This window comes from Neolamprologus brichardi, chromosome 13 (genome assembly GCF_056152115.1).
Source record: "Neolamprologus brichardi isolate AB-2024 chromosome 13, ASM5615211v1, whole genome shotgun sequence".
In the NCBI taxonomy this organism is placed as follows: Eukaryota; Metazoa; Chordata; class Actinopteri; order Cichliformes; family Cichlidae; genus Neolamprologus; species Neolamprologus brichardi.
Genome location: NC_142116.1, coordinates 16,088,934 through 16,115,621, shown reverse-complemented (window position 1 = coordinate 16,115,621; position 26,688 = coordinate 16,088,934). Strand labels below are relative to the sequence as shown.

The following is a 26,688-nucleotide window of genomic DNA, read 5'->3' as shown; positions in this document are numbered from 1 at the left end:
GCTATGCAGACACTAAAAAGCCTTTAAGATACAAGTCAGTGATCTTGGTCAGACAAAATGAAGCCACTGTAAATTAATCTATTTCATCTGTTATAGCTCACCATCACATCTGTGTGATGCTAGAGCACAAATGCTCCAGGATTCAATGAACTCCAGAGACATACTGTGGTTGGAATCCTGAAGGGAATACCAGAACTTACTATTTCTGGATAATCACTCACAAACTTAGACACAGATAATCAATAAAGCCAACATTAAATTGTCTTTTCTGTTCATCCCAATTACATTTAATAATATCTCTGAAGCACTTATCATTATTCAGCTTTCAGTTTTTAAGCAAACTAAATCCTTCAGAAACAGGTCTTACATTGTAATGTGGTTTAAAACAGGTCTCAAAATTCTCAATTACACGCAAAACAATGAAAGCCTGTCTAAGAGGTCAGACTTTACTGTACTCACTCAGCTACAATCTTCTCTTTTATCTTACAAACAGTCCAGCCAGAAACAAGCAGAACAAACCCCAGAAAGCCGTGTGTGCATTTGCTTATATGTGTGATTCTGCTGGCGTGCCTTTGTGTGTTTGTGTGTAGCGGAAAGAGTGGAGTCTGGATATTGTCAAGCTGTCTATCTGATAGAAAAGCCGGCTCTGTGAAGCAGAGCGGCCGGCAGCATCAGTCAGCGATATGCCTCATTTCTGCAGTTCTGCATATTCCTTCAAACACTGAGGTACACATATGTCTATGTGCACCAGGCCTCTATGCACTCACACAAACAGTGTTTACTGGTTTACATACCACCCACATGAAGCAGACACCCATTTAAAGTTTCCAATGAAATCCCACTCTTTTCTAGCGCTGTGCTTTCACTAGGTTACTGTAGCTGACAGGACAGGTGTATTTTTACATGAAAGTTGTTGCTATTACAGCTGCAGCTTGGATTTGTTTCACTTTTAAGCTGCTAGATTCGCCTTTGTTATTTCACACAGCCTCACTAAAACAAGGAAATCACAGCATTCTTACTTGTTATAAGAAAAAGTGGCTTTTGCTTAAAATCAGCTTTACTTATGTAGGTTATGAAAAACAGATTGAGACGAGGATCACACAACAGAGCTTAAAAAAGCAAGGGACGGCATAAATATAAAAACCTAAAATTTGAACTTAAAACATGAAGCACCATCAGGATTTCTTTTAAATCACAGAGATACTATATTAACACTATATTTTTATTATCAGTGGACAACCACATTTAACTGAGAGTATACATTACACAAAAACATTGCAACCATTCCAGACTACTCTGCAACATATGTTTTTGTGTACTGGGAGGAAAATGAATGCAGGCTACAGATATGCAGACAGAACAAGTAGCCTTTCCTGCCTAAAATGTGAGGGATCATTTGGAATTTAGTTTCAGTGATTTATGAAAACATTTCTTGCTTTGAGCATCAAAAACAGAGAGTATATCCTTGCATTCTCCACCATTTATGCCTTGGGAGACAAAAATACCAAGCACAGCAGAAATTAGTTTTCTGTTTTCATTAGATATTTCATTCAATACCGAAACAAAGTTGCCAACACAATTTACAACTACTAGTTGAATGAAAATCAGTCTGGAGTGGGTGTGTGCACACACACATTCACACACACAAATTTCAAACCCAAAATGTAACCATACCCTATTCTTAATACATGCCTTCACCTTTAAAATGTTATGATTTATGTCATAGGACTTGGCTTTTGTGCTCATTAGGATGACATGTCTGCATAATTTGACTGTGTAAACAGACCTAGGTCCCCACAACATGAGTAATACCTGGACCGCTCACAGACAAAAAGACTGCAGCTGAGTTCTGGCTTGCTTTAAAAGCCAAATCAAAACCGAATCCTCAAGAGACATGTGCAGACAGGGTAGAAGGCTGTTTAGAGAAATTAATTGTGAGTCTTTTTTCCTGTTTATGGACACAATATGTTTTCCATATCTGAAGATGCACATGTTGCAGTCAAGTTTCCAGAGTTCTTGAAAAGTGTCCACACTGCTAATGAAGATGATCTAAAATGAATTCTAAAACTTTTTGTTATTTTTCTTTCCTCTAATGATTTAATAACTTTGTAGATGTAGGAGGAAAAGAAAGTTATGCATGAAATAAAAATCACGCTGAGCACACTGCCGCCCTGTTCAATAGATGCTTGTAATTTTCTCTGTCAGCTGTAAAAACCTCACAGCGCACTGGCTTAAAGTTTGCAGTGAAACGCACACTGTAAACTCAATGGGGAAAAGATGGTGGAAATGGCTATTCTGAAACAATACATCCATCAAATTATTGTTAACATGCCGGAGAAAATTGTTGATGACAGTTTATGAGGCTTTACCAGATGGATTAAAATTAATCTAACATTTATACTTACACACAACACGTGCGGTTACAACATGCAAGATGATGTCATGAAAGATTTGGAATTAAACTGCCCAAATATCCAGGAAAACTCAAGCTCAGTGCATTTATCATCGCCACCTCCATTATGGCTACAATTTCCAGCAGCTCCAGTGGTTCATCTCTGCCTTCTGTTTCTCATTGGTCGGGTCATCCACTAACCAGATCCTCTCGGGCTGCAGAGCAAGACAGTGTGACTGAAGCGAGGTCATCTGAAGACTGATATATCCAATTATTTCAACAGCTAGTCAAATGTTCAAGAGCAGCTATCGATCAAACCGCAGTTTAATAATTCATCCATATCGGTGAAACCCAGACCAGTATACTGTTACGGTCGCTGTGCACAAAGCTGTTAAAAGAGGTGTTTTGCTATGTTCGCGTGGTATATCTATGACTTACCCTGACGCTAGCTTGACACTGAATGTTAGGGTTGCGCAGAGGGAAAATGTGGTTCTAATATACTGCGAGTCTGTGCTGCTCCACCAGCATGTTGCACAGAACCCAACGCCTCCATGTTTACACAAACACACATCTCCACATGGACTCTTCTTTCATACAGGGGGGCTCCACTTCAGCAAAACCATTCAGGTCAAACCACTTTTGTATTTTGGAAGAATGCAAGATATGTGGTGGGCACCTGTTTTCAATTCTGTTAGTAGAGGGGGACTGATATGTGTGTGTGCGTCCATATGTGTTGAAACCAGAAAGTGAGAGAGAGATTATCTCAATCTGTGAATTTGCTCTGACTAGACTTGCGTGTGGCCCCCTTCTGTGAACCCAGTGTAAAGAGATGCAGAGCAGCTCAACAGGACTGGTGAGTAAGATGAGTGGTATGTTAACATAGGCTGTTCTTGATGTAAAGTACAACAACTCTGTGCTCCTGTGTGTGTGTGTGTGTGTGCAAGCACTATTTTCCCTAGTGTTCCAAATAAGGCAAGAGGATGCAGCATATAACAAATGAAAGGCAGTGAAATGGACAAAATGACATCAAGTGTCTTTTATTGGCTTCGGGCCATGTAACTCAAACCACTTGTTGGGGGGAAAGGGTGTGAGGGAAATGTGTTTGGGGTGTGAGTGGTTTTCACATCTGTTTGGCAATGGCCGCTGTCTATCACTCCCTAATGGGAAAAGCACGCTTGTTAGATACTAATGACCTCATTGGCTTGTAAAGATACAAGGTGTGCGCAAGGAGTGAATTCCCAGGAGAGAAACATCACCATGTCTGTTGTATTTGTATGCACTGTGGCGCTACCTATAAACCACTACCAAACACAACCAAAGCACGAGGTAATACAGCAGCCATTATCATTAGCCAAAATTGTTGTGAATGATTCTTTTATTACAAACTGACAGACTGTTTAGTAACTTGTGAATCGAACTGAGGGTTCATTGCTGTCTAAGGCAAACAATTGTCTTCATAACAAGATGATTAAGATGGCCAATCTGCAGCTTCTTTGCAATGTGCAACCAATTCTAATATTTGAACACCCAGCATTTACATTCAAAGCGACACCACAAAGGCACGCAATTAGTCAAATTCGATGAAGTTACTCTTCTAATATTATTGTATTACAGACAGGAAATAATAGAAATAAAAGTTTTTTTTGAAAAGCAAACGAAATGCTTCTTGATGGACAGGCTAGTATTGCCAGTTGGCGGGGTGCTGAGACAAAATATAAACTAACTTGCATAACTGTCTAGGGATGGATAGTATTTTGTTAGCAGTCATACTGAAGAATAAGACCTACACCATGTTTGCTGCAAAATGATCTTCATCAGGTCAAGGTCCAACACAAGACATGTGTTCAGACTTGTAAGCATTAGAAGTTATTAGAGTTATTATGAGATTAATGTGGGGACTTGTTTGGAGTCTGAGACAGAGAAAGGACGACATTCTGACCAAAAAAAAAAAAAAAGATTAAATTACATGAAAGTAATATATACATATGGTCTGACACTTTTGTTCTGTTTGCACCATATGTCCGTACACTTCATGTAAAGGAAAAACTTTAAAGCTTTTTACATGAAAATATGTATATTGTTGCTTTTATACTGTAGGATATAAAACTGCATTTTTACCATGTAACATATTTTACACTTCATAAACTGTTTACTTTTTTTGGGCAACGCAGGGCAGTTAAGCAAAAGGGTGTGGATGCAATACCTGACAGTTTCACTACCAAAGATTAGTAACGCTGTCACCTACAAAGAGGGTTGTTGTAAAGCTTCCGCCTCTTATCTGCTTAGCCATCTTGTCTCACACACCTCTGCTGATGCTGTAATTAAGCACTGAATGCTCTGTAGTTGTAGAGAAACAAAACTCCTCCACATACATAGGCTGGAATGAATGAGAGACTAGCCCAGGGCTTTACTGCCCTGAATCATCAAAGAGTTTGAACCTAAAATATTTTCAGGAGTCCTTTAAACAACACACCTGCTTAGGATTCAGACACAGTGGCTATCTTCACAAGTTTTTAACAAATGCTTCTTTTAACACCTTCACCATCATATTCAAAAATTATACCACTGGCAAAGGGCAACAATGTGTTGGGACATAATGGACATCTGCTACATTCCAGTTCAAAAAGGGTATCTTTGATCCCAGGCAGTGTGATGAATGAGGGTTATGAAGACCAGATCCCAAGCGGGCAGCAATGCAAACACACAATATTCCAGACTCCCTTTCACTGCTAGAATAATCACCATAATCACAGCAATCATCTTCCACTCTCAAACTATATCCACACACATTACTTATGCTTCACTTAAACTGGAGGTTCTTCAGCTGAACGTGCAGAGCCAGATTAAACAGTTACTGAATCACCATCTTGCATAACAACTTTTATAGGTAATTATACATTTATAATATCAGATGCTGGGAAAAGACAGAAAATGTTTATAAAAATGCTACTACGTAATGGGCAGACCATACAGACTACATAAGCCATTTGTTATTTTGCAATTCAAATCTAATCACTTATAACTGCACTAATTAAATATAATTGACTGAATGATGAAATAACATTTTAGAAATGTATTATTTTCATAATAATTCTCGGATAATACCTGAACCAATACTTTGCCAGTGAGTTCAAGCCAGAGAAAAAATTCCTACAGGTCTCTTAAGATGATAAAATGATCATCTTTTCAGTTTTAAAAAAAATGATACATTATGAAATTAGAAGATTAGAAGACAAAAGTGCACAATTGCTAATTTAGCACAGTATAAAATACTAAAAAAAATGTTTCAAGGTTTTAAATTTACATTCAAGGAGACCTTTTATGTTTTTTTTTTCATATCTATTATATTCTTCTGGAATGTCATGGAATAACTTTAGTCACAAAAACCAAAACCAAAAACTATATATGTTATGTTGGCTCTTGACACAGGAACACAGTTCTTTCTGTCTAAAACAGGCAGTTTTAGCTTTAAATCTTGTGGTCACTACTTAACGTGAAAAGATCTAACACTGCTATTTAGCAGATCTAAAATAAGCCCCTCAAATGTCTGTTTGGTAGATATTGTTCTCAGTGCCTGCTTATTGTGTGACATATAGGTCAAAAGCTGTATATACTTGTGCAACATAGGATGGAATCACTGCAAAGTCCTTTTCTACAGCTTGCACTTGCACGTCTGCAGCTTTAATCATGGACCTCTACCTTCAAAGCAAAGCAAACAGTGGAACTTCTGTGTCAGACTGACTCAAAATCACAATGAGGATCATCAGTGGTGATGAAAGCTGAGGTTTTTTTGACGTTCATAGAATTGTGCACTGAGAATTTGTTACTCACGATCAGCATCTAAGCATGCAGTTGTACTGGTATCTGATGGAGGAGATTTGCTGCAAATCACCTCAACAGTGGTGCGTGTTATTGTACAAAACTGTCCTTTACCACAAAATTAAATTTAAGTTGAAGGATCAGAGTTTTAACACAGTGGAGGAGATCCAGCACGTTGCAGATCAACACAGTTCTTGATCTAAAAACAAGCAGCAGTCCCATGAGATTTTTACAGCACCCAGTATGACAGAGATGATATTTCTGCCAGATTTTCAAGGAAATAGACACAGAAACATTTTCCAACTAATCACCTTAACAAATCACATAATCAAAAGTCCTCTCAAACCATCTTCTCAACAGTCTTGTGCTCTGGCTAAGTTTCATGAAGTTGTCTGCTGAGAACCTAATGCTATAACAAATTGAGCCTATTCTTCATCTGAAAACATTTTTTACTCCATTTGCTTTCCATCTACACAAGGACTTATTGGCAGAGGCTTGCATGCAAGTGAGATTTTGATTTGTTTTATTATTATGTTTGGTCAATTAGTCTGTTGAGATGTTTGCAGTTTAGAAAAATGACATTCTTCTTTAGTGCTCTAACGCTTGTGGCGGTACTTTTAACCAATGCAAAAACCATATTGTATGCTAAAATATTTGAATTCAATCACACATATTTTTCCAGTTTTACAAATAAATACCATTTCATTTACACCCAGTGTAGGAAACCTCAAAAATACATTGCTGTGTCAAAATATTACTGCAAGTTCATCCATCAGAATAAACATTTTTAGCATTAGTGATTTGATTCGCACCATTTACCAGAATATCCTTTAGAAAGCAGTCCAAGTAATGTCTGCTCACCAGTAATGCTGATGTACTGAATTTATTTTAGGATTTACTTTTTCCCCTCAAATCTTGATCCTAGATTATTTAACCATTAGCAACAGTGTATGACATTAACTCCATGAGGGACAAGTGACAGAGTCATGCTAAGAAAACAAATAATTAATACATAATTAGGATTTTATAAGCATTGTTTTTTGTACCTGCTTACAGTTGACAGTAATGTGCTCTGTACATTTTTCAGATCCTAAACATATTTTTAGTAACATAATTACATTTATATTATAAAACACAAACGGAAATATGACTGAACTATAACTATATGATAAAATCTAAATCTTTACCAAGTGTGTAGAAGGACTATGCTTGTACATGCCATGCAGTTTAGACAGCTTACAGTGTCTTTTTCAACGTTTCAGTAAAGGTTGCCAGTAAAGAGAAGATGCTCAACATCTGGTGGGACTAAGATGTTTACATTAGAACTTCAAAAATGTTTCATGTTGGGGGATAAGAAAATCAGGAGAGATTTTAGAAGATAAAAAGGCAATGTGTCTTGTAATGTCTTCGGTATTTACTCTTAAACGCTGGAGACAGCTGTCCTTCATTTGCTTACAACAAAAACAAACCTCTAACATCACCTGAATCCGCTGGATTATTCTAAATGTTTATACTGACAACATTTTATGAGTTTGATCCTTTTTTAATATAAATATGCACTGAGACGTTGGCTTAAAATATTTACCGCTGACACAAGTTAGACTAAAAGCAATCAATTTTTAATATTTCTATAATTAACGTGTACTTATTTGTATACACATACATAATGATGAGTGAAAAATTTAAACTCAAGGCAAATCTAAAAAAGCATCAAAAGATGCCAGTTGCTTAACATTATAGCAGAATCACCTACGGCTTTGCTTCAGTGTTGAGATTCTAATGTTGCTATGAATGCACAGGAGTCTTGGCTCAGCTCTGTTCCCATGTCTCTTCTAGACCTACAGTAAAGGAGTTTGAAGGCAGCAGACTTCAGCAGGGGTAGCCTAAGTAATGCAGAGCCAGGCTATTAGTGTTGTGAGTAGGGCATGCTGGCTCAATCAAACCCTGGGTTCCCTACTCTGCCAGCGGACGGACCAGGCCAAGCCAAACATCTGCTCCTGGTTAGAGGTGTCGGCTCCTGCCATTCACAGCAAAAGTTCAAAACCTCAGGGAAAGATTTCACTTGGCCTCTTCTTGCCTGGGCCACTGCAAGCAGTCCTGTACTCTCCCTAAGGGAATGCAGGTCTGAGGAACGTACCACGAAAATTCAATTCCAGTTTTCCTTTCCGTGCTTCGCTCCTTTGACCGAGGCAAATTTCATTACACACTTATGGACTTATAAAATTCCTTTAATAACAAAGTGCATTGTCCCACAGACCAGGGTTCCTTTAAAGTCAAATCGCACCAGAGCAAAAGGGCTTTGAGGCCAACCATCTATAAGAACTGAGATGCTTTAATGCATGAAACACACTCTACTCCAATTTTTTTCCCATCCTTTTCTTTCTATTTTCCTTCTATTTCTTTACAACACATAAACAGTTGTATAATATGGTTAAGACATAAAATAAATAAGTTAAGTGGGTTGCACTGCTTAAGTGATGAAAGGCCATAAAATATCTTACATATTTCCTCTGTCATCTTGTAACAATCAATCAGCTGGCATCTAATAAAATCTCCAAATAAAAACCCAAAGCACCAATTACTGGATACTTAAGCCAATTAACAAAAACAGAAACAAAGAGAGACTCTGGAAAATGAGAAAGAAAACAATTTGGTCACACATCTAACATTATGCCTCTATTACTCTTCTAATGAGCCAAAAAACTTTACGGAGGTGACTGATTTTAAGTTGAAGCCAAACCGCTATCTGTTGTTGGTCTCAGTAAAAGTAGGTTACCATCCTAACATTCAAGCATAAACTGGCTTCCATATGTGTCCGTCCAAGTTCCTAATGTTTTTTTTTCTTTTTGTTTTTTTTTTAGAGATTTACAAACAAACAAAATACAGACTCTGATAGTGATGTGGGTTCTGACTTAAAGACTTAGACTCAAGGCTCTATCTGATCAAAACACACAGCCCACCGTGCTTCTCTCACTTCAGTTTACAACATTTTTCAAGTGTAAACAAAAACCCACACTGTAATCCATTACTCCCTAAAGCTGCTCAGTGATCAGAATCTTTCACAATAAACAGAAATGAAAACAAGCAACAAAAAAAGGAAAAAAGGGGAAAAAAATACAAAGAGACGATTTCCCTGTGAAGTCGGTTTCCTTGTAAGACTTTTTAGCATTTTCCTGCAACTCTGGATTATGTTGTTTGAGCACTGGATATGTTTGTTTTTTGGGATAAAGTCTATGAATCATTGCTGTGGAAGGTAGCTGGGCACCTGCAGTTTCAATCTTTCTAGAGGACACGATACTCGGCTTTTGTCTGGATTTTCATTATAGAGATCTAAAGGAAGGAAACAACTAATGTTGTTTATAGGTAACTATATTGACACTAACCAGAGCATGAGTTGACATACTTGAGCCACTTTCTTTGTAAGTTAGAGATGTACTTGATGCATACTCATGTTATATATCTACAGACTGTATTTAAAATGTCTCAGGGTCTGAAAAGTGAAGGAAATGTGCTTTAAACCTGCAGCATTACTAAAGGACGTGGCGTGCACTCGTACTGTTAAAAAACATAAGTCAAATTCAGTCCAAGAAAAATGACCCCATTAGTTACTTAGGGCCAGATTTACTGAGGAATGCAAAAAAAGACATGCGTTCTTTTACGTTAAATATTGGCAAAATTAGCAGTAAACTGCATGTTGCAAGCATTAATAAATCAGTTTTCAATACTGATTTATTATTTGCATGTTCCCACCTCCTTCATTCAATGTTGTTACTGTGTTATCTTTCTATTTAAAAAAACAAACAAAAACAAAAAACAAAAAACAAACAAAAAAACCCTACCAAACCCAGTTTATGCTGGGACAATTTAGTTTAAAGCCTTCGTCAGTACAGCATGATTTTTTTTTTTTCTTTTTAATTAGGCCTTTTAGACAAAAATGGGGTCTGATTTGATTAGTGGATGTGCTGTAATAGACAAATCTCCATCTTACTGCCAATCCTGGACTTGTCAGTCCATATTTCAAAATGTTCAAGTTGGTGTTTCAGAATAGTATTTTTACTAGCCACCAGGTGAAGTTATCCATATTATACATACAGTTTATGGTTGGTTGCACATCAGAACTTCAAGATAATAGATGTGTGAAAAGATAACTCCCAGACTTAATAATGCATGTATGTCATGCATGTCATGACCTTTTTAATGCAGAAATATTGCTTTAAGAACAGCAGGATTTGCATAGTTCAGAGGCAGCTGTTAACAATGAACTGATATGACTCTGTAACAAATCAATGAGTGCCAGTAAAGTAGCAGGTATATTTGGGGATGTTGCCTCAACACAGTAATTCTTTCTTTTAATTCTCACACTGAGGCACAAATTTATAATGGAGGAATTGCATTATACTGCTGTTTGTCATTTGAGTTATGTGTTGGAAAACAACTTACAATTTACTGAGCCAATACTGAAGCCACTTTAAAAAAAAAAATCTGGCATCAATCTTCACTTTGTTGCATCACTTGAATTATTTATTAAATATATGAGATCATTTTGGGATATGTGGGTCAGTGAGTAGATGGAAGAGGACAATAATATATATTGTTAAGTAATGGGTTTCATAATCAAGAATATTATGCATTTTTTCATTTGTTTTGTTTTGTTTTGTTTTTTGTTTTACAAATAACAGGGTCTTCAGACACCACCTCAAAAACAATATAATTTACACATAATAATTTAGGACGTAGCTTCTCTACACATCCCTCTAAGGCACCTAGATGTCCTCTTTTTATGTCCAGGTCAAAGGTCATGGACAGCCAGCAGCAAGGCCCCTGAAGCAGGTAGAACTTGCCCTTTATTTCCTAACCACTTCAACAAGGAGACACATACTTTCTCAATTACGGTGTTTTCCCTCCTTTCTTAGTGATAACAAGTTTTTTTTAATAGTTTCCTAAAGGCAACTGTGATTTCTTTTAAGCTATGAAAATAGAAGTACATCAGAAACAATATAATATGGTATTTTTATAAACATGCCAAAAAAATCATTATAAAAATTGACTGTCCTGATTTCCATCCATCAGTGGTAACAAGAAATTGACACAAGCTAGTGGGTTGTGAAAGATTTTTGGAAACACCCTAGTTATTAAAGATGTTTTTGGAAGGGTGCTTTGAAGATGTTATTTGTGCTCTGAGGCTGTTGGGAAATCTAACACTTGTGAAGCTACTGATCCCTGAACATTTACAGGTTTGCTCAACCTTGAAGGCACAGTTTACACCACAGGTGTTGGCTTGTGCGATGGATCTTAAGTGCTGGGGGTGGCTGAGATGGTAAAAGATTGTTCTAGAGAAAAACTGGAGGTCTCACATGAGTTGAAATGTTTTATTCATCTTCAAGTTTTGCTCTCGTTTTGCTCTTTATACTTCTGTTTTGATCAGTCTGTTGGTTCACTTCTCACTCTATTCATTCCCCATTTTCCCCCTTCTCTCTGCTCTCTTATTCTTCACTCATGCTCTTGTTTTCTCATTTTGAGAGTTGAGAGCTGTGCTGTGAATCTCCAACTCAGCAGGACACCATGGAGTGATAGATGGCCTCTGACAAGGTCCAACACAATCCAACATATGCTCCAAATGAAAAAAAAAAGGAACAGAATTAAACAGGATTCACAAGTGGCCAAAGAAAAACATGCCAAACATGTATGCAAGCAACGTTTTTTGGGGGGGATGGGGTTTAGTGCACGATGACACAATAAGTTGAATATCCCCAGTGTTGAAGTATGAACACAAGTATGAACCAAAGAGGGGAAAGAAACAATTTATCCAACGGGAATAATGTGAATGATTATGGTTAAAAAACGTTGGGTGCAAATCACATTAGACTAGAGGAAGAACGTCAGTCTGAAAAGGTGGTAAGTAGTCCCATCCATATTCTGCAACTGTGCATATATATTATATATCTAAAGTTACATTTACCACTGCAACTAAGTATTACAGAAACGTTAAGCAGAATGTAGGAGGAAAAAAATATTAAAATTATTCAGGTAAAACATATGAAAATATTTTATTTTAATTTCTTAATACAAAAATGTAATATAAAAGAACAGTGTTTATGTACTCATGCTAAAATTTACTCAACTCCTTAGATACGTACTGATACGGCTCAGCCCCGACAAAACTGTATTCTCTCGCTACAAGAAATAGCAGACACTTTCCTGGAGCACACACACGCGTGTAGCAACGTTGCCAACATTTGTGCGATGCTAATGAGTGTGTTAAATTCCAGGGTAAGTAGTTGAGAGAAGAAACATTAGCGTAACATTCTTAAACACCAAGTCAAATCACCTCTCTAAACAGCAGTTACAGCTTTTTAGCCCCTTACCAGACCCTATTTCCAGTGCAAACTGTACACACAATGAATACAAATGGACAGGCACACACACAAACACACAGGGTAATCTCATAAATAACGGATGACAGCCTAAGAGTCAAATTAAGGAAATAAAATGTGTCTCACTGGTAATGAAGGAGGCATGTTTTCTGCCTCGGGATAACAACTTCATCTGGACCCATAAGGAGCTGACACATACACACACTTACAGTCTGTATAAACACACGGAGACCTAGACACACATATATTCAAGAGGTACCAGCATTCCAGCAACAGAGCCATCCCACTGGTACAAGCTTGCTCAAAGCAGTCAAGAACACAGTGCCATGATTTGAAATTTGACACAAAACGTATGTTTTCTAGAGCTCTGAAGAAAAATGTGGAGGTTGGATGTCATGCCAAACAATCACGGGAGAGGAAGGACTGCTTTCAAACATTTCCCATGCATCAGGCTATTAAAATGACATTCGTTTGCAGGTTGCTGGCACTTGTCTCGGGGCATATTGCAAACACATGGAATTACATGTTATGTCCATCCATGATTTAAACACTGGGTATTCTTTCGATCAAGGAAAAACAGACACTTCTGGATCTGTGTAGGCCATGTGGAAAGAGTAAGGAAAAAAGTAGGCTATATGGCAATCAAAAGTTTGTCACGCTGAGATTACGTCACTGGTGATAATTGTAAACTGACATGTAAGAATGAGAAAAAAGCCCGTTATAAATTCAGCCAAACACACATAAAAAAAAAGGTCACACAAATTCACATGAAGTCATGTTCTGACTGAGCTCCTTTGTCTATAGATAGTTCACTACTTTGAGTTATGCTGTAAATGGCTCTGTGTGTGAAACTGGTTGCAGTGACATGCCGCAGGATTTAAGTCTGGATCCAAATCTTTTCAGTATGTACATGAACATGAATAATCTAATGATGCAAGTTATTTAGAGAATGGTTGTTATTACAGATACACTTAAAATGAACATGACTTTAAACACATCTGCGCTAAGATGATACACATGGTGACCGAGAGGACAAATGCAATGAAGTAAATCCCTGAAAGCCACAAAATATATATGAAAAAAAACTACAAAGAAGGTTATGGTTCTGAACAAAAACCCAAAAGAAAAGAGCATGTCTTGTTTCAAAAGATATAAAAGCAGATGGGATACATTTTAAACCAATAGGTAAACTAAAGTGCAGAAAATTTGCTCAAGGTGTACAAGTAATGAAGACGTTAATAATTTTACTACTCACTTTAAATTTATGAGGGTTTTTTTTTTTTTTTTTTTTTTTACACATGGATCCCTTTTGTAACTATAAATCCTGTTTTTGTTAACTGGTTTTCAGGCAGGTCATTGTCAGACAAATATTGACTTTTGTAGTCCAGAAATCAAGTGTGTGCCCGGATTTCAGCGTGTGGATACCAACAGTACTGTCCCCAGTCTGGTTCTAATGCGCTTTCATAAGTGTGTGTATTGCATCTAATGTAATACTGCAAAAATTAAAAAAAAATTAAAAAAGCTACTATGTAAAACCTAAGACCAGAAAACAATTCTGAATTTCAAACAGAATTTAACGCTAATTTGGAAAGGCTTATTTCGGGTATTATCATAATAGGCTTTGTCCAGTTTGCAGTTACTGCTTGAATTGGCAGAACAACACAAAACAGTCCAATTTAAATATTTCTTCTTTGCAATAAATGAAAAGTTTAAAAATGCAAAAGAATTTAATTTAAATTTATAAAATTACTATTGCAAAACCTCTTCAACACAAACTTCATATAAGACAGCAGTAATTTTGTTTCACCTAAGTGTGAGTGCAGTTTGAAGGCAGAAAAATACATAAAACTCACACTTCACGTATCTGTGAAAAGAAATGCTATGCTTCTGACTCCCTTAAGCTATTGGCAGGACAACACAGCAGGGTTCTAGCATCTCTTCTTTTAATAGTGCAATAAAGTAAACAGTTGGGCAATACGTTGCATGAAAAAATATGCACACAACCTTTTTCAACTACCTCCACTGTGTCCAAGAACCGCAATAGCTGCTCATATCTAATAATATCATTATGGATACATACAAATCAAAGCAGATTATATTCACTCTCCTGCTGACATGGCAACTGGCTGCACTGTAGTGTTACCGTGTGAAACTTGGCAGGGAAAACTCTCATAAATCTGTATTCAGCAGTGAGCTAAAGATGGTCCAGGTACTGAAGCAGCTGCAACACCAAAAACCAAATCCATTACAGTTCACGCAAAGTGTGAACATACTAACTGAGGCAATTTTAAACAAAAAGATAAGGAAGCCATTGGAGAAACACTTCTGGTTACTCACGAAAGAGTTTAAAGCATACGATTAAGAAGAGGAGTGATAAAGGTCTGGGAGAAGTTGGTGAGCAGAACAAATACAAAGTATAGAGCATGTTTCCCAGTGCTGCGAGAAAATGTGTTTTGATTTTTTAAAAAGAGAAAGTTATAACTAGAGGCTATATACAGCTGTGCCAGTTTGTTTTGATGAAAACATTTTCAAGCCAGCCACAGATGTTCAGTGAATTCCCCGTTCTGTTCCTAATGTTTGTCTTTCCAGATTTCTAACATATTCCTGTATGTTAGTGTCTCATTACGCTTTCTGTCAAGAATTTCATTTCGGTTTTCACAGTTGTACTGCACACAGAATAGGAGTTTTTCGCACAAAAAAAAAAAAAATCCGATTTGATATCTGAGCTGGGGTGAAATATTTCAATATGTGTTTACACATTTGATGTGCAGTTTTACATCAAGTGTGTACACAAAGGTACAGCTGGTTTCACAAGCTAGAGTGCAGCAGTGTGTACAGTATTAATGAAAACAGTCAAAAGTAATAATCAAAGTTTGCATGTCCAGCCCTGTTCATATTTTCTAGCAGGCTTAGAAAGGCTATCCTCTAACTCTGTGGAACATTTGAGATATGCATACAGTGAAATTCTCCTCTATTCTCCCATATGTTGCAACTCAGAATCTGAACACTGACTAAGTCACTGAAACATACAGTCGTTGACAAAAAACCCTTCAGTTTTGCATGTAGACTTCATGTTTAGGTAGGATTGTACACACGCCAAATAAACTACGTGGCCAAGATTTCATTTAAGCATAATGACCTTTATCAAGTGCACAAGCACATTTGTTGCAAAGAATGCCTTACATATACATTAACATATTTCACTTTTCTGTCATTCTTCTCATGTTTCCTGGGGAGCTATGCATCTTTCTGTTAGCGGTTTCTAGCCTTGACTGTGCCAACTTACAGAGAGAGGCTCATGGTATTAGTGTCTGATCTACTCTCAGTAATGTTTGTGTATACCTAACAACTGATTAAATCCCGTAAACATTCATGTCACTTAATACTGTGAGTGTGAGATCAGACTAAGAAACAGAGAAAGAGTAGAGGCTAAATTGTGACGTCAGGCTCCAAACCATCTGCTAGATCATGAAGCCAACATTTGACTCATCTTACATTAAAATAATATTCTTAAGTGTGTCATCTCAAACCAAAATTTGATCAAGTGAAGTGGTCATCTTTGTCTCACTATACTCAATTAAAACAAATTAATCTCTATGTACCATCACATAATGACTCCTCTTTGCAATAGTTTGTGCAGGGGACACTACTAATTTAAAGTCCTAATAACTTTACTCCTTCTGCAGTGATCTTCATTCTTTGCTTCTCCAACAAGCAACAGCTGGCTTTAGCAAGGACCACAAAACTGCCAGTTATCTTGGAGTTTGACATCTTGCCTTCATGAAGAAATCAACTGCTAATCAACTGCCATATTTCATCAAGATAATTCCTCCCCCAATGATGTAACTACTCATGCATGTAAACATAAAATAACTGACCAAATAATACTATTACCTCAGTGTCTGGGTAGGGCTGCACTGAATATGACAAATATTGATTTTATGCAGTTTTTGCAAAAGGTATAAGAAATCATATCATAATATTCATATTCAGTATTGCCTAAGACAGACTCTGCTTTAAAATTTTAACAGTAAAGGACAGTGTAGCTTTTTGTATCTCTGTCACCACATTTTTTTCACTGTGTACTTATACAGAAACTTTTGATGCATGCATTAAGTTATTCAATTTTTATATATAATTTTTATAATTTTTTAATTTAATTATAATTTTTTAATATATATATATATATATATATATATATATATATATATATCACATATAATTGTGTAGGCACAATGCAGTTTTTCCCTATTGGTGCAGCTGTTTTCAGCTAGAACTATAAAAACACTGATTAGATGAGTTCTTTTTGTATTTAATGTCAAAGAAAACATTTCAAGATCATTGATACTTCTAAAGTAAAGTAGAAAACTGCTTTTCCATTCACTCTCCTGCAAGCAGCTGCAGACCTCATTACTGACAATGTCCTCCTCTTCACTCTTGCTTCTCAGATTTCTCTGTTTTTGGAAGATTTTCTTTTGGTTCCTATTCACAAATACTGATCTTCCAGTTTTATATGACAAGAATAACACAGTATAGGAATTCCTAAATTGAATTGTGTTTATCCTTTGAGTATTCAATACATGAACGAGGTTTTCAATGTCCCAAGTTGAATTGAGTCGCTTCATTCTGTGTAAAACACGCCTATCCTCATGTGAAATCAGAATAGCTAAACTAACAGTAAACATAAGAGAGGTGTTGTGTTATGAAGAAAAGGAAACTGATAGAGTTAGAGAAGAAAAAGTAAAGAAAAAAAAGAGAAAAGGGTCCAGGAAGTGATCCTTGATGGAGGAATATTCTCCTGCAGAGAGACATGAAATGACGCTGGCCATGACCTTGTCTAAGGTCATGGTAATTTCTCAACTTCATACCCCAGCTGAATGTGTGTGCGCATGTAAACTCAGAGTGGCCCCATTACTGATAGCTCTAACAAGCCTAGGCCAAAGGTCAGACAGCGGTGAGTGGAAAAGGATGGAGAGAGACTGTTAAACGTCTTTAAAACACCACCTGCCTTTACACACACACACACACACACAAACACACACACACAGATCTTGACTAATTGTTACCAGACCATATTTAAACACATCCTTAGTGCCTCTGAACCCCTGTTTCTCCCCAGCACAGAGATGAGGTTTCTGCACAGATTGGACTTTACACACAAACATGTTCACACTTTCAGGACTTTTTCAGTGTCATCAGCGTGCATTCTGGTGACTTATTTCTCAACTAATGGTTGCTCAGTTCTGCATTTTTTGTTTTTGCACCTTTAAAAGAAACCAATAGCCCCACCAATTTCCTTAATAGATTCAAATAATTGCTTTTAGCTTAGCCTGTGTTTGGAATAATTAGATGTTTTTGTGAAAAGACTTTACAGTATAGTAAAGTGTATTTCGCTAAATTAAGTGCAGTCTGATAAGAAATGTGGCACCTGCGTAAAACTAGCATTACCCTATGGGTCTCCAAACTGAGGTTTTACCATTTAAAAGGACATGATTCTCCATGAATCCTAAACACTTACAATGTCTCAAATCTAGGAAAATAACAATTAGTTAATATTCACAAAAGGTTAAATGTATCAATATTTTAAGATTATACTTCATCAACTTGCTTCAGCAAATTTAAATACAGTTTGAAAACAGTATTTACAGGATAAAATAACATATCTTTTAGTCATAGAGACAAGCTGTTGCCTCTCCTCTATGCTGCAGCTGCTGCTGCTAACATCCTCTTTGTGACAGGAAGCAGCAGGGTTTATGGGAAATGTGGTCTTAATTTTGAGCAACATTAGCACTATACTACATATAAGACTGGGACTAGGTGTCCTGATCATGCTTTTTTAAGATTATGGCAATTTCTTTTTCAAGAAACAGCAACTCAGACAATACCAGAATGATAATGCAAATGATGTCAATGCATCACAACAACATTGTGTGTGTAATAAGTATTTGTTGAGATTTGAACTGCAGAACTGGATACTCCAACACTATTTTCTGCTGATCTTCCAGTTTTGCACAGTAGTCATGTTATATGCTTTTTTGAAATTAACTAAGTTGCATGTCTCAACAAGCTTGGCCATAACATTCACATTACTAGTTGCTCGTACTGTGTCTTTAAATTTGTATTCATATGAGCACCATATGAGAACAATGCAAGAAAACATAATTATATAATTGCTACCAGCATGTTTGATCAACAATAGATCTGACTGTTAAAAAAAAAGACAAAGAAACAAACCCCCCCAAACTCTCATGCGCAGTATATGTCCAAAAATGCTGGGACTGTGTAAAATCTTCAGTTCCTGCAGTGATACAATGAAATACTGCAAGGCCATGGGTTTTTTTTTTTGCACAGTCAACAGATCAGTATTAATGATAGGGTGCTACAGTAAATAACTCCTGACCTGAACTTGTGAACTGACCCCACACCCGAGCAGGTACAAATTCTTCTTCTGTGTATTTGCCTACTTTGATAAATGCGATATGTCTGTGTTTTCACTGTTGCACTTGAGACTATTTGAAAATATGCAGCTGATGTATGGTCTTCATATCTGCCTCTATCACTCACACAGCAACACACAGAGGGTCTGTCCCAGGGAAGCAGTACAGTCTGAATACATGAAAAATACTCTGTAGACCAACTCATGCAAGGCTTTTTTGTTCTCTGCATGTTATGACCAAAAATATTAGTGGCACATTCAACAGGGTTCAATTAACGTATATTTGGATTCTTTACATAATTTATCAATGACTTTAAGATTCGCATGGCCAAATATTTTTAATCTCTCCAGACAGAGAACACGTGGTCATGTACATCACTGTATCTAATGATTCCCTTCAACTCAGGTCCCTGCTAATTCCCAAGTCTAACATTACTTTTCCAAAAGAACTTACAGGTTTTGAAACTCTTTTTTTTGGGGTGGTTCAGATTTTGGTATAAAAATCCCGCCAACCCAAAACACAATTGCAACCCACTGACTTTTCAAGATGCTAATGAAGATAAAAAGGGCATGTATAACACTTAACCTTCCGAGTAATCAACTACAATTTTATTTTGAATCCAAAGTCCTCTAAAACCAAACAAACAGCATGAATTAATTATTGCTGACAGATGCAGCCAATTTATTACCAAGTCCAAGTCTGTGGACTTTTCTGAGCAGTACAATACTTTTAAAACATAAATCCAATATTTTACTTTTGCCTCTGTTACTATCCTCTCCTGCAGCTTCTTATTTCCATCCCAACCAATCACAAAGGAAAACAGATAAGAAATGCAGCCCACCCAACATCAGGACGTCAGAGTTCCTTCTGCGGTCAGGTTGAGTTAACTGTAACCAGCAAAAATGTCAGTGCTCTGTTTACTTGCCTGCTGCTGCACCCCTATATCCATCCTTACATTCCTCCTTTACAAATTACATTTGTCATTCTGAAAGCTGATGGTTTACACTGGTGTGCTTTGAACCTCATGTGAGTGCACATGCATGTGTATGAACAAACTGCAGACAATACGCCAGGATATGAATAAGTGCCAAAAAAGGCCTATTTTGTGCGTGCGTGTGTGCGCGTGTCTGTCTGTGTGTGTGTGTGTGTGTGTGTGTGTGTGTGTGTGTGTGTGTGTGTGTGTGTGTGTGTGTGTGTGTGTGATCTCCTACCTGTTATTGTAATGTTGCTGTAGATGTTGGACAGCTGCTCTTTTAGCAGAACAAGTTGGGTGGTGGCTGCCTTCTCCCTCTGCAGCTCCAGCATTATATCAGGATGGCTGGCCAGTTTGCAGCCCTTCTGCTTGTCCAGTGCAATGTCACTGCGTACAATATCTGAATACCAGAATGAATGGAAGAAATTATTATTTTATTAATATTTTTGCCATAGAGAAAACCTATGTTGCAATTTTTCACCCCAAACTAATTGTACATATCTTTTTTTTAATTTTATTTTACATTTTTAATTCAGTCACACTGAAACCAGAAGGCTGCAGCAGTTTAACACACTGCCAAAGCCAGAACATAAAGTTATATCTGTAACCCAGTCTGTTACTATTCAAAGAAACACGCGTGTTTTATTGATATATAGCAAGACTAAGTATATACGACCACCTCCTTACGTTGCCATTTACATCCTCAGTTGTGACTTTTTTTGATAATACACATTTATCTAAAATGAATACAGTCTAGTGCTCTGCCTTTATCATGTGTCTAACATGAAGTGTGTGATCAAACTATTTAAATTAAATTAAATTAATTTTAAAGTGTACACATTAGGGATGCGTTAAACTGTAGTCCACTGGGTTATACTAAGACGTGTTTCTAATATTTTGTCAACACACTTTAGGGAAACTATATAAAAATATCTAGCCAAATATCTGCCGTTTTTTAATTTTTATTTATTTATGTTTTTTTATGAAAAACTGAATATTTGACTCTGCGGACCACGGCGAAAAGCCGCCATTGTGACATGAAATGTTAGGTAAACACAGGTGTTTCTAACAACTTTAATGAAGGTTTTATGCTTTTAAGGTGTGAATCATAATTAAGGTGATAACACCTGTGTTCATGTCATAACGTCCTGCTGTGAAAAAGGCATAGCCATACTATAGGAGCGATATATTAAAAACAGTTGTAGCGGCTAGTAAAATGATTTGTTTTCTAACTTTTCTTTTAAACGTCCGTTTCTCTCGTCTTCGCTTTCGTTTTAGCTAGGAGTCCTTAAACTGGCAGCGTAGCACAGTGTTTTACGAAGAAATGGGCAACCCTAGCTTCAGAGGATTTAACATTCCCTCAAAGAAATGGGGACTGACATGAGAGCAAACATTTAATCATCTTCTAAAAGTAGGTCTAAAATAAATACTGGGGCCAGAGAGAGAGGAGAAAATGTCATGTCTAATCACCGTCCTCGTAGTTTTTCAGATAGTAGTCTGGTCCCGGCCCTCTGAACTTGGCGAGGTTCTTCTGGTTGTTGAACTGCAGGAAGTCTGTTCGCTTTCCACCAAAGCGCAGAAACGCGGGCGACAGGCCTCGCGCCAGGGTCACGAGCCGCTTGGAGCTGCGGATACGGGACAAAAAGAAAACACTTCCGCAACTGGGTGGTTTTTACAGACTAGACTCACACGTTAAAACTGCTAACCTGTGTAAATTTATAACGAAGGATATATTTGTTAAAGTCAGTAAAAAGTCGTCGTTCTCTGTGATCGTCCTGTCTCTCGTTCTTCAGTTCCGTTTACTTCAGACCATCCAGCTATTTAAACAGATTAGCTACAGAAGAAATTGGATTTTCCCGTAACTGCTAATTTGCTGCAGGTCTATCATAAAACTTTTTCCCCTCGTCTGCAGACCCACGACGCATTTGGCAGCCACTACAGCAGGTAGTACAAGGCCACAAGCTGATGAACAAAGGATTAAAACGACACACACACATGCTTTGTGTAGTTGACGAACAATTCTATCCTCAATATTTTACATTTTAAAATATTTTTCCCAACTAACTTGCTGTTTCTTTACCTATTTTATTTCATACACTCATACTGCCTTTTACTTATTCATGTGCTTTATTCACGTGAAATGGAGGCCGATCAAAAGGAGCGTGTAGTCCATACAAAGCTATTCAAGCTAAGTTCATTTAGTGAGTATGATGTTTTCTTTTTTTCTTTTTTCTTTTTTTAACTAATTCAAAGTATAGAGAGAGACTTCTACTTTGCTCGATTGTCATTCTAAACCACATAATCCAGTTTAATTATGAAATATGTGTAAACGGCCCACGAGTCTTACTGAATTTTTAATTTTGGTTGATCACACACATGAATCCTCGACTATTCAATGTAAGGGTAACAAACAACAATACAAACTACAATAATAAATATAAAAATCAAAGTTGGAACAGTGGTTGGGTGACACGTAGAAGTGTAACGGCTATGTGAATAAAATATCAAATGTTGTCATATATTTACTGTAAAATAATAACCGAGAATGGGCCACGCGCGGATTAAGATGTGTTCACTCTTTGTCACTGAGTGGTTTCCAGTTTATATAAGAAGCTGTACCGAATAACATTATCTGGCATTACTCAATCCATGTCATAGCGGGCCAGAGACTTCTTAGGGTATTGTCAGTGTGTTTAGTTTAAACACACTTTAAAGTTTGGGTTTTAATAATGCTGCGCTCCATTAGCCAAAATATTGTGACAGTGGCGCGGGTCGTGGTCTCAGTCTGTGCTTTCCTCCAACTGTTCAGAGATATACTCAGGGTGAAAAGTCAGCAGTAAATAAATAAATAGTTACTCTTCATTATTTAAAAAAAATGCAAGATAGCTGCCATTGGAACCAGTCGATCTGTTCTTTTAGTTATTTTCAGAAGGTGAAAAGTAGATTGGCTAACTTATGAAAGTGATATTTTGCATTTTAGATTTAGATAGACATTAGATCATTTTTATCAAATCTTGACCCAACAGTGCACACTGTAGACTATAACAGCAGCAACCCTAAATGGGCAGTTTTTGAAGGAATCGTCCACTCTCAGTGTAGTCTTTTTTAAAGTTAAACTTTGCGAACCTCAGTCAGAATCAGTATGGAGAACTGGACTGCTTGGTTCCCGGAGTGAGAAAGAAACGTGCTGGATCGATCCATGACAACTCAGACAACGTGGCTGCGTGCGTAATGAATAAAAGAACCTCCAAATATTTTAGAGGAGGGCACCCATGGATCGATGTAGACGACAAGCAGGAAAGGGTTCTTTTGTACCTCAGAAAGTCCAGCCATCCGTCTCTGATGATCGAGGGGTCCAGTTGGAGAGAGAGGAAGTTTTCGTTGAGGACTCTGATTGAACTGCGGGTGTTGACATCCAGGAGAACCAGCGTCCTCTCCAAGAAGCCTTGGCGCTTCCCAGCGACAGCAGGTCTCTGATACGTAGAGGTGGACGAGAGCACCGACTGCACCATCAAAATAAGCAACGATGCCAGCCACAGGGAGGGCCATGGGAATACGCGCGGAGAGGATTTGGGCATCTTCTTGGTTTGGAGAGCAGGGGGATCAGCGTGCGCAAAGAAGCTTAAAGGTGGGAAGAAATCAAGCACTAAACAAACTGTGCTTCCGAGGAGTTCGATGGCGGTTCTATACCTCGGTCTCATCGATCTGGATCTGTCTTCCTGTCTAGCTGTCTCACCCCCCCCCCCCCCCCCCCGCCCCCCCGCTCCTCCGCCCCTCCGAGTATTTCTGGGAGCTGCACGCAAGAGCGCACGCCCCGAGCCAGCCTTTCCCGTTGTGAGAGCAAGAACTGGTAGGAGGAGAGAAGACAGCACCGCCCCTCTAAGGTTCTCCGAGGTATGAGGACAGACTGCTCGAAAGTTTTCCCAGTTCACAAGTATAAGAATTTAGTCTTACGAACTATGATTGCAGTTTTTTTCCCTAAACACCGAATACAGAGGTTATTGTTTTCTGAAGAAACTGACATTAATCTTTGTTTCTTAAAACGCTGCTATAATGGTAAAATCAAAATCAGATTTTGTAGAAAACTCGAGTTCAGTCCAGTAATTAAGCTATACTCAAATACCAACAAGTAAGAAAAGTACACATTTAGAACCGATTAAGTCATTCGGGCGAGGAAAAAGGCTTTTTTCCTTAAAAATGATAAGCCATGGCGGCTGGTCCTTTCGGAAAGATAATAATCATTTAAAAAAAGCTGAAGAAAAGCAAAACTTGGATTAAATGTATGCAATACTGTCATATGAAAAAAATAATTTTAGAATAACCATATTGATAGCGCAATGGGAGACTGTATAAAGATCTTCCAGAAGTTGTGCTTAGACTCACCTAAACTCAGGCTGACTGTACGCAGGCCTCTAATCGCCTGGCCAAACTGAAAATCTCAGTTGTCCATCATAGTAAGAAATTATTACTGCAGAGACTGACTGAAGGTCGTTTTCGCCCGTTTTACGTCGTATTTCTTAAACTAAACGTTCCAGCAAAAAGTCGAAAATATTAAAAGTAAAAGAATCTCGAGGCTGTTGTTCAAAAGAACAAAAATTCAGCTTCAAAACAAGAACAGATCTTGTCAGCAGCATAACTCATGATCATTGCAAAGGCTCTGCTTTCTTGACAAATAGATTATTGATTGCACATTTTAAAGATGGCACTTGGAGATGCCAGTCTGGATATTTGGCCTCTTTTCAGAAGCATTTAAAACAATTTGGGATGTAAGTCTCCGCACATGGAACTTACCTATAAATTCTTTATATGGCTTTAGTCCAGATGTTCTTGGGACACTTGTGAGCAAGCACACACCAACCAAAGTGCAGGCTACTGCGCTTCCCCCCCCCATCCGCTTATTTCTTTTTTCCAGGGCGCAATGCGCCAAGCTCTCCTCAGGCGATAGTCGTTTAAGGTCACTGCTGTCTCACAGATGAGCAACGAAGTGCTTAAGAGAAAAAAATGCACAAAGTTAAGCTCAATTTAATCGTTTCTTTCCGGTATACAACACCTACTCACGAATCCACGAAGCCACAACACAAAATCATCCAAGCAGTCAGGCTTTAGGTTTAGGGACACAAAAGTTGCCCACAAAGCAGATTAAAAGATCATCCTTTGATTTTATTTGGTACAAAGTGGGCTGATATTTCTTTGTTTAAATGCACAGCTTAGTGTCGCTCACGAGTGTCAGAAACTCTGACGTAACGTTCTCCATGGGGTGGTAGCCTGTTTTCTCCGGCCTGTTAGAAGAAGCAGACCCACTGTCAACAAGAGCAGCAGAAAAGCACAAAGTCTAATTTTCCGCATTTCTTCATATTGTCAGTTGGCGCAGATCACATCATAATTAACATGTGCTTTCAATTCAACCACAGTTTTAGTTTTCAGTGGAAAAATATTGAACATTTTCATATAATTAGATCTCAAATGCGTTTTGGGACATCTATGTCACCCTTGAGGATATTTTATTCTAAAAGAAAGAAAACGGAAACTTTAGCCTATCGAAACAGCACTATCATATAATATTCCAAGAGGAAATGGCATGGATAATGAGGATGAGTACGCAGGGAATTTTTGTCTATTATATTTTCTCTTTGCTGTTGTTTTAGTGAATGTTAAACTCCTTTACGCCTACCGATCGACTGTACTGCTGAAATTTGAAAACGATTTGGTTTGTTGTTTTTGGAACAGCACGGTGACTTTTTACACTCTCAGCTCCTCCACGGGCCGGTATAAAAAGAAGTGAAAAATGCACAAGTTATATATAAAGTTATGTTGTTAACTCTAAGCTGTCAGTGAAAGAAGAAAAACATTCTAGGAAAATATTAAATCAGTTAAACATATTCGGTGAGGAAAAATAGTCTGCTACTATTACAATAGAGTAGTTCTTCGATCAAATCTAACCTACTCTAATTTCGGATTTAATAATTTGAAGGGAGAGTTTAATCATGATGTGCGGTAATGTTCTCGTTGCTTCTTTTGAATGTAGACTTTACAATAGTTTGTTCAGGAAATGATTCGCAGCTTTAATTAAACGGAGTATTTTTCTGTATGTTTTGTGTTTAATGTTAAAGACACTGCTGCTGTATAAAAATCAAGTTCTGTTGCTGCAATCATGGGAAATTATTGCTTTGTGAGGGGAAAAAAATTACTGACCGCAGCAGAAAAGCAGCATGAGTTATATCATTCATCCTGCAGGGTGCTTGAATAAAAGAATAGAGCATAGAGACGTTTAAAAACTTCCTAAGCAGAATTGGGTGTAGACAAATACACTGAATCGTCAGAGCATTTTCGGCGACTTTTGTTGGGCGGACTCAATGGTTGGCTTTCTTTAAGATTTATTTTACCCCCTCCAATGCGTTTATTTTGATCGATCGTGAAAAACATCTCATGTAAAACATATATGGTCGACATATTCATATATCAGCAGAATCTTTAACGATGCGAATTTTTTTATACGCATATATTTTTCGGTTTTGTTTGGCAAACTATTTAATGTGTAATTTTATCAGGAAAATTGTCTGTCATCCTAGGATGACAGTTGGAGTGACAGTTTTATAACTTGTTTTGCTGTTTTTTGTCGTCTGAGTAAAGTGTAGCAATGACCGTTTGCCCTTTGCGCCTTCAGTTTTCTGCATCGTAAATCCCACAAACCGG

General features: G+C 37.5%; 1 protein-coding gene across 1 annotated transcript in view; it reads right to left on the bottom strand.

Moving 5' to 3' along the window:
- Window positions 1-23,696, bottom strand: part of hpse2 (heparanase 2) — a 49,827-nt gene extending 26,131 nt beyond the window's left edge. Inside the window, exons 1-3 of the mRNA XM_006783909.3 lie at window positions 23,311-23,696; window positions 21,466-21,620; window positions 20,234-20,395 (exon numbers count right to left, since the gene is read on the bottom strand). Of these exons, the coding sequence (XP_006783972.3) occupies window positions 20,234-20,395; window positions 21,466-21,620; window positions 23,311-23,696 (703 nt within the window). The remainder of the gene's footprint in view (window positions 1-20,233; window positions 20,396-21,465; window positions 21,621-23,310) is intronic.
- Window positions 23,697-26,688: the final 2,992 nt, after the last annotated feature.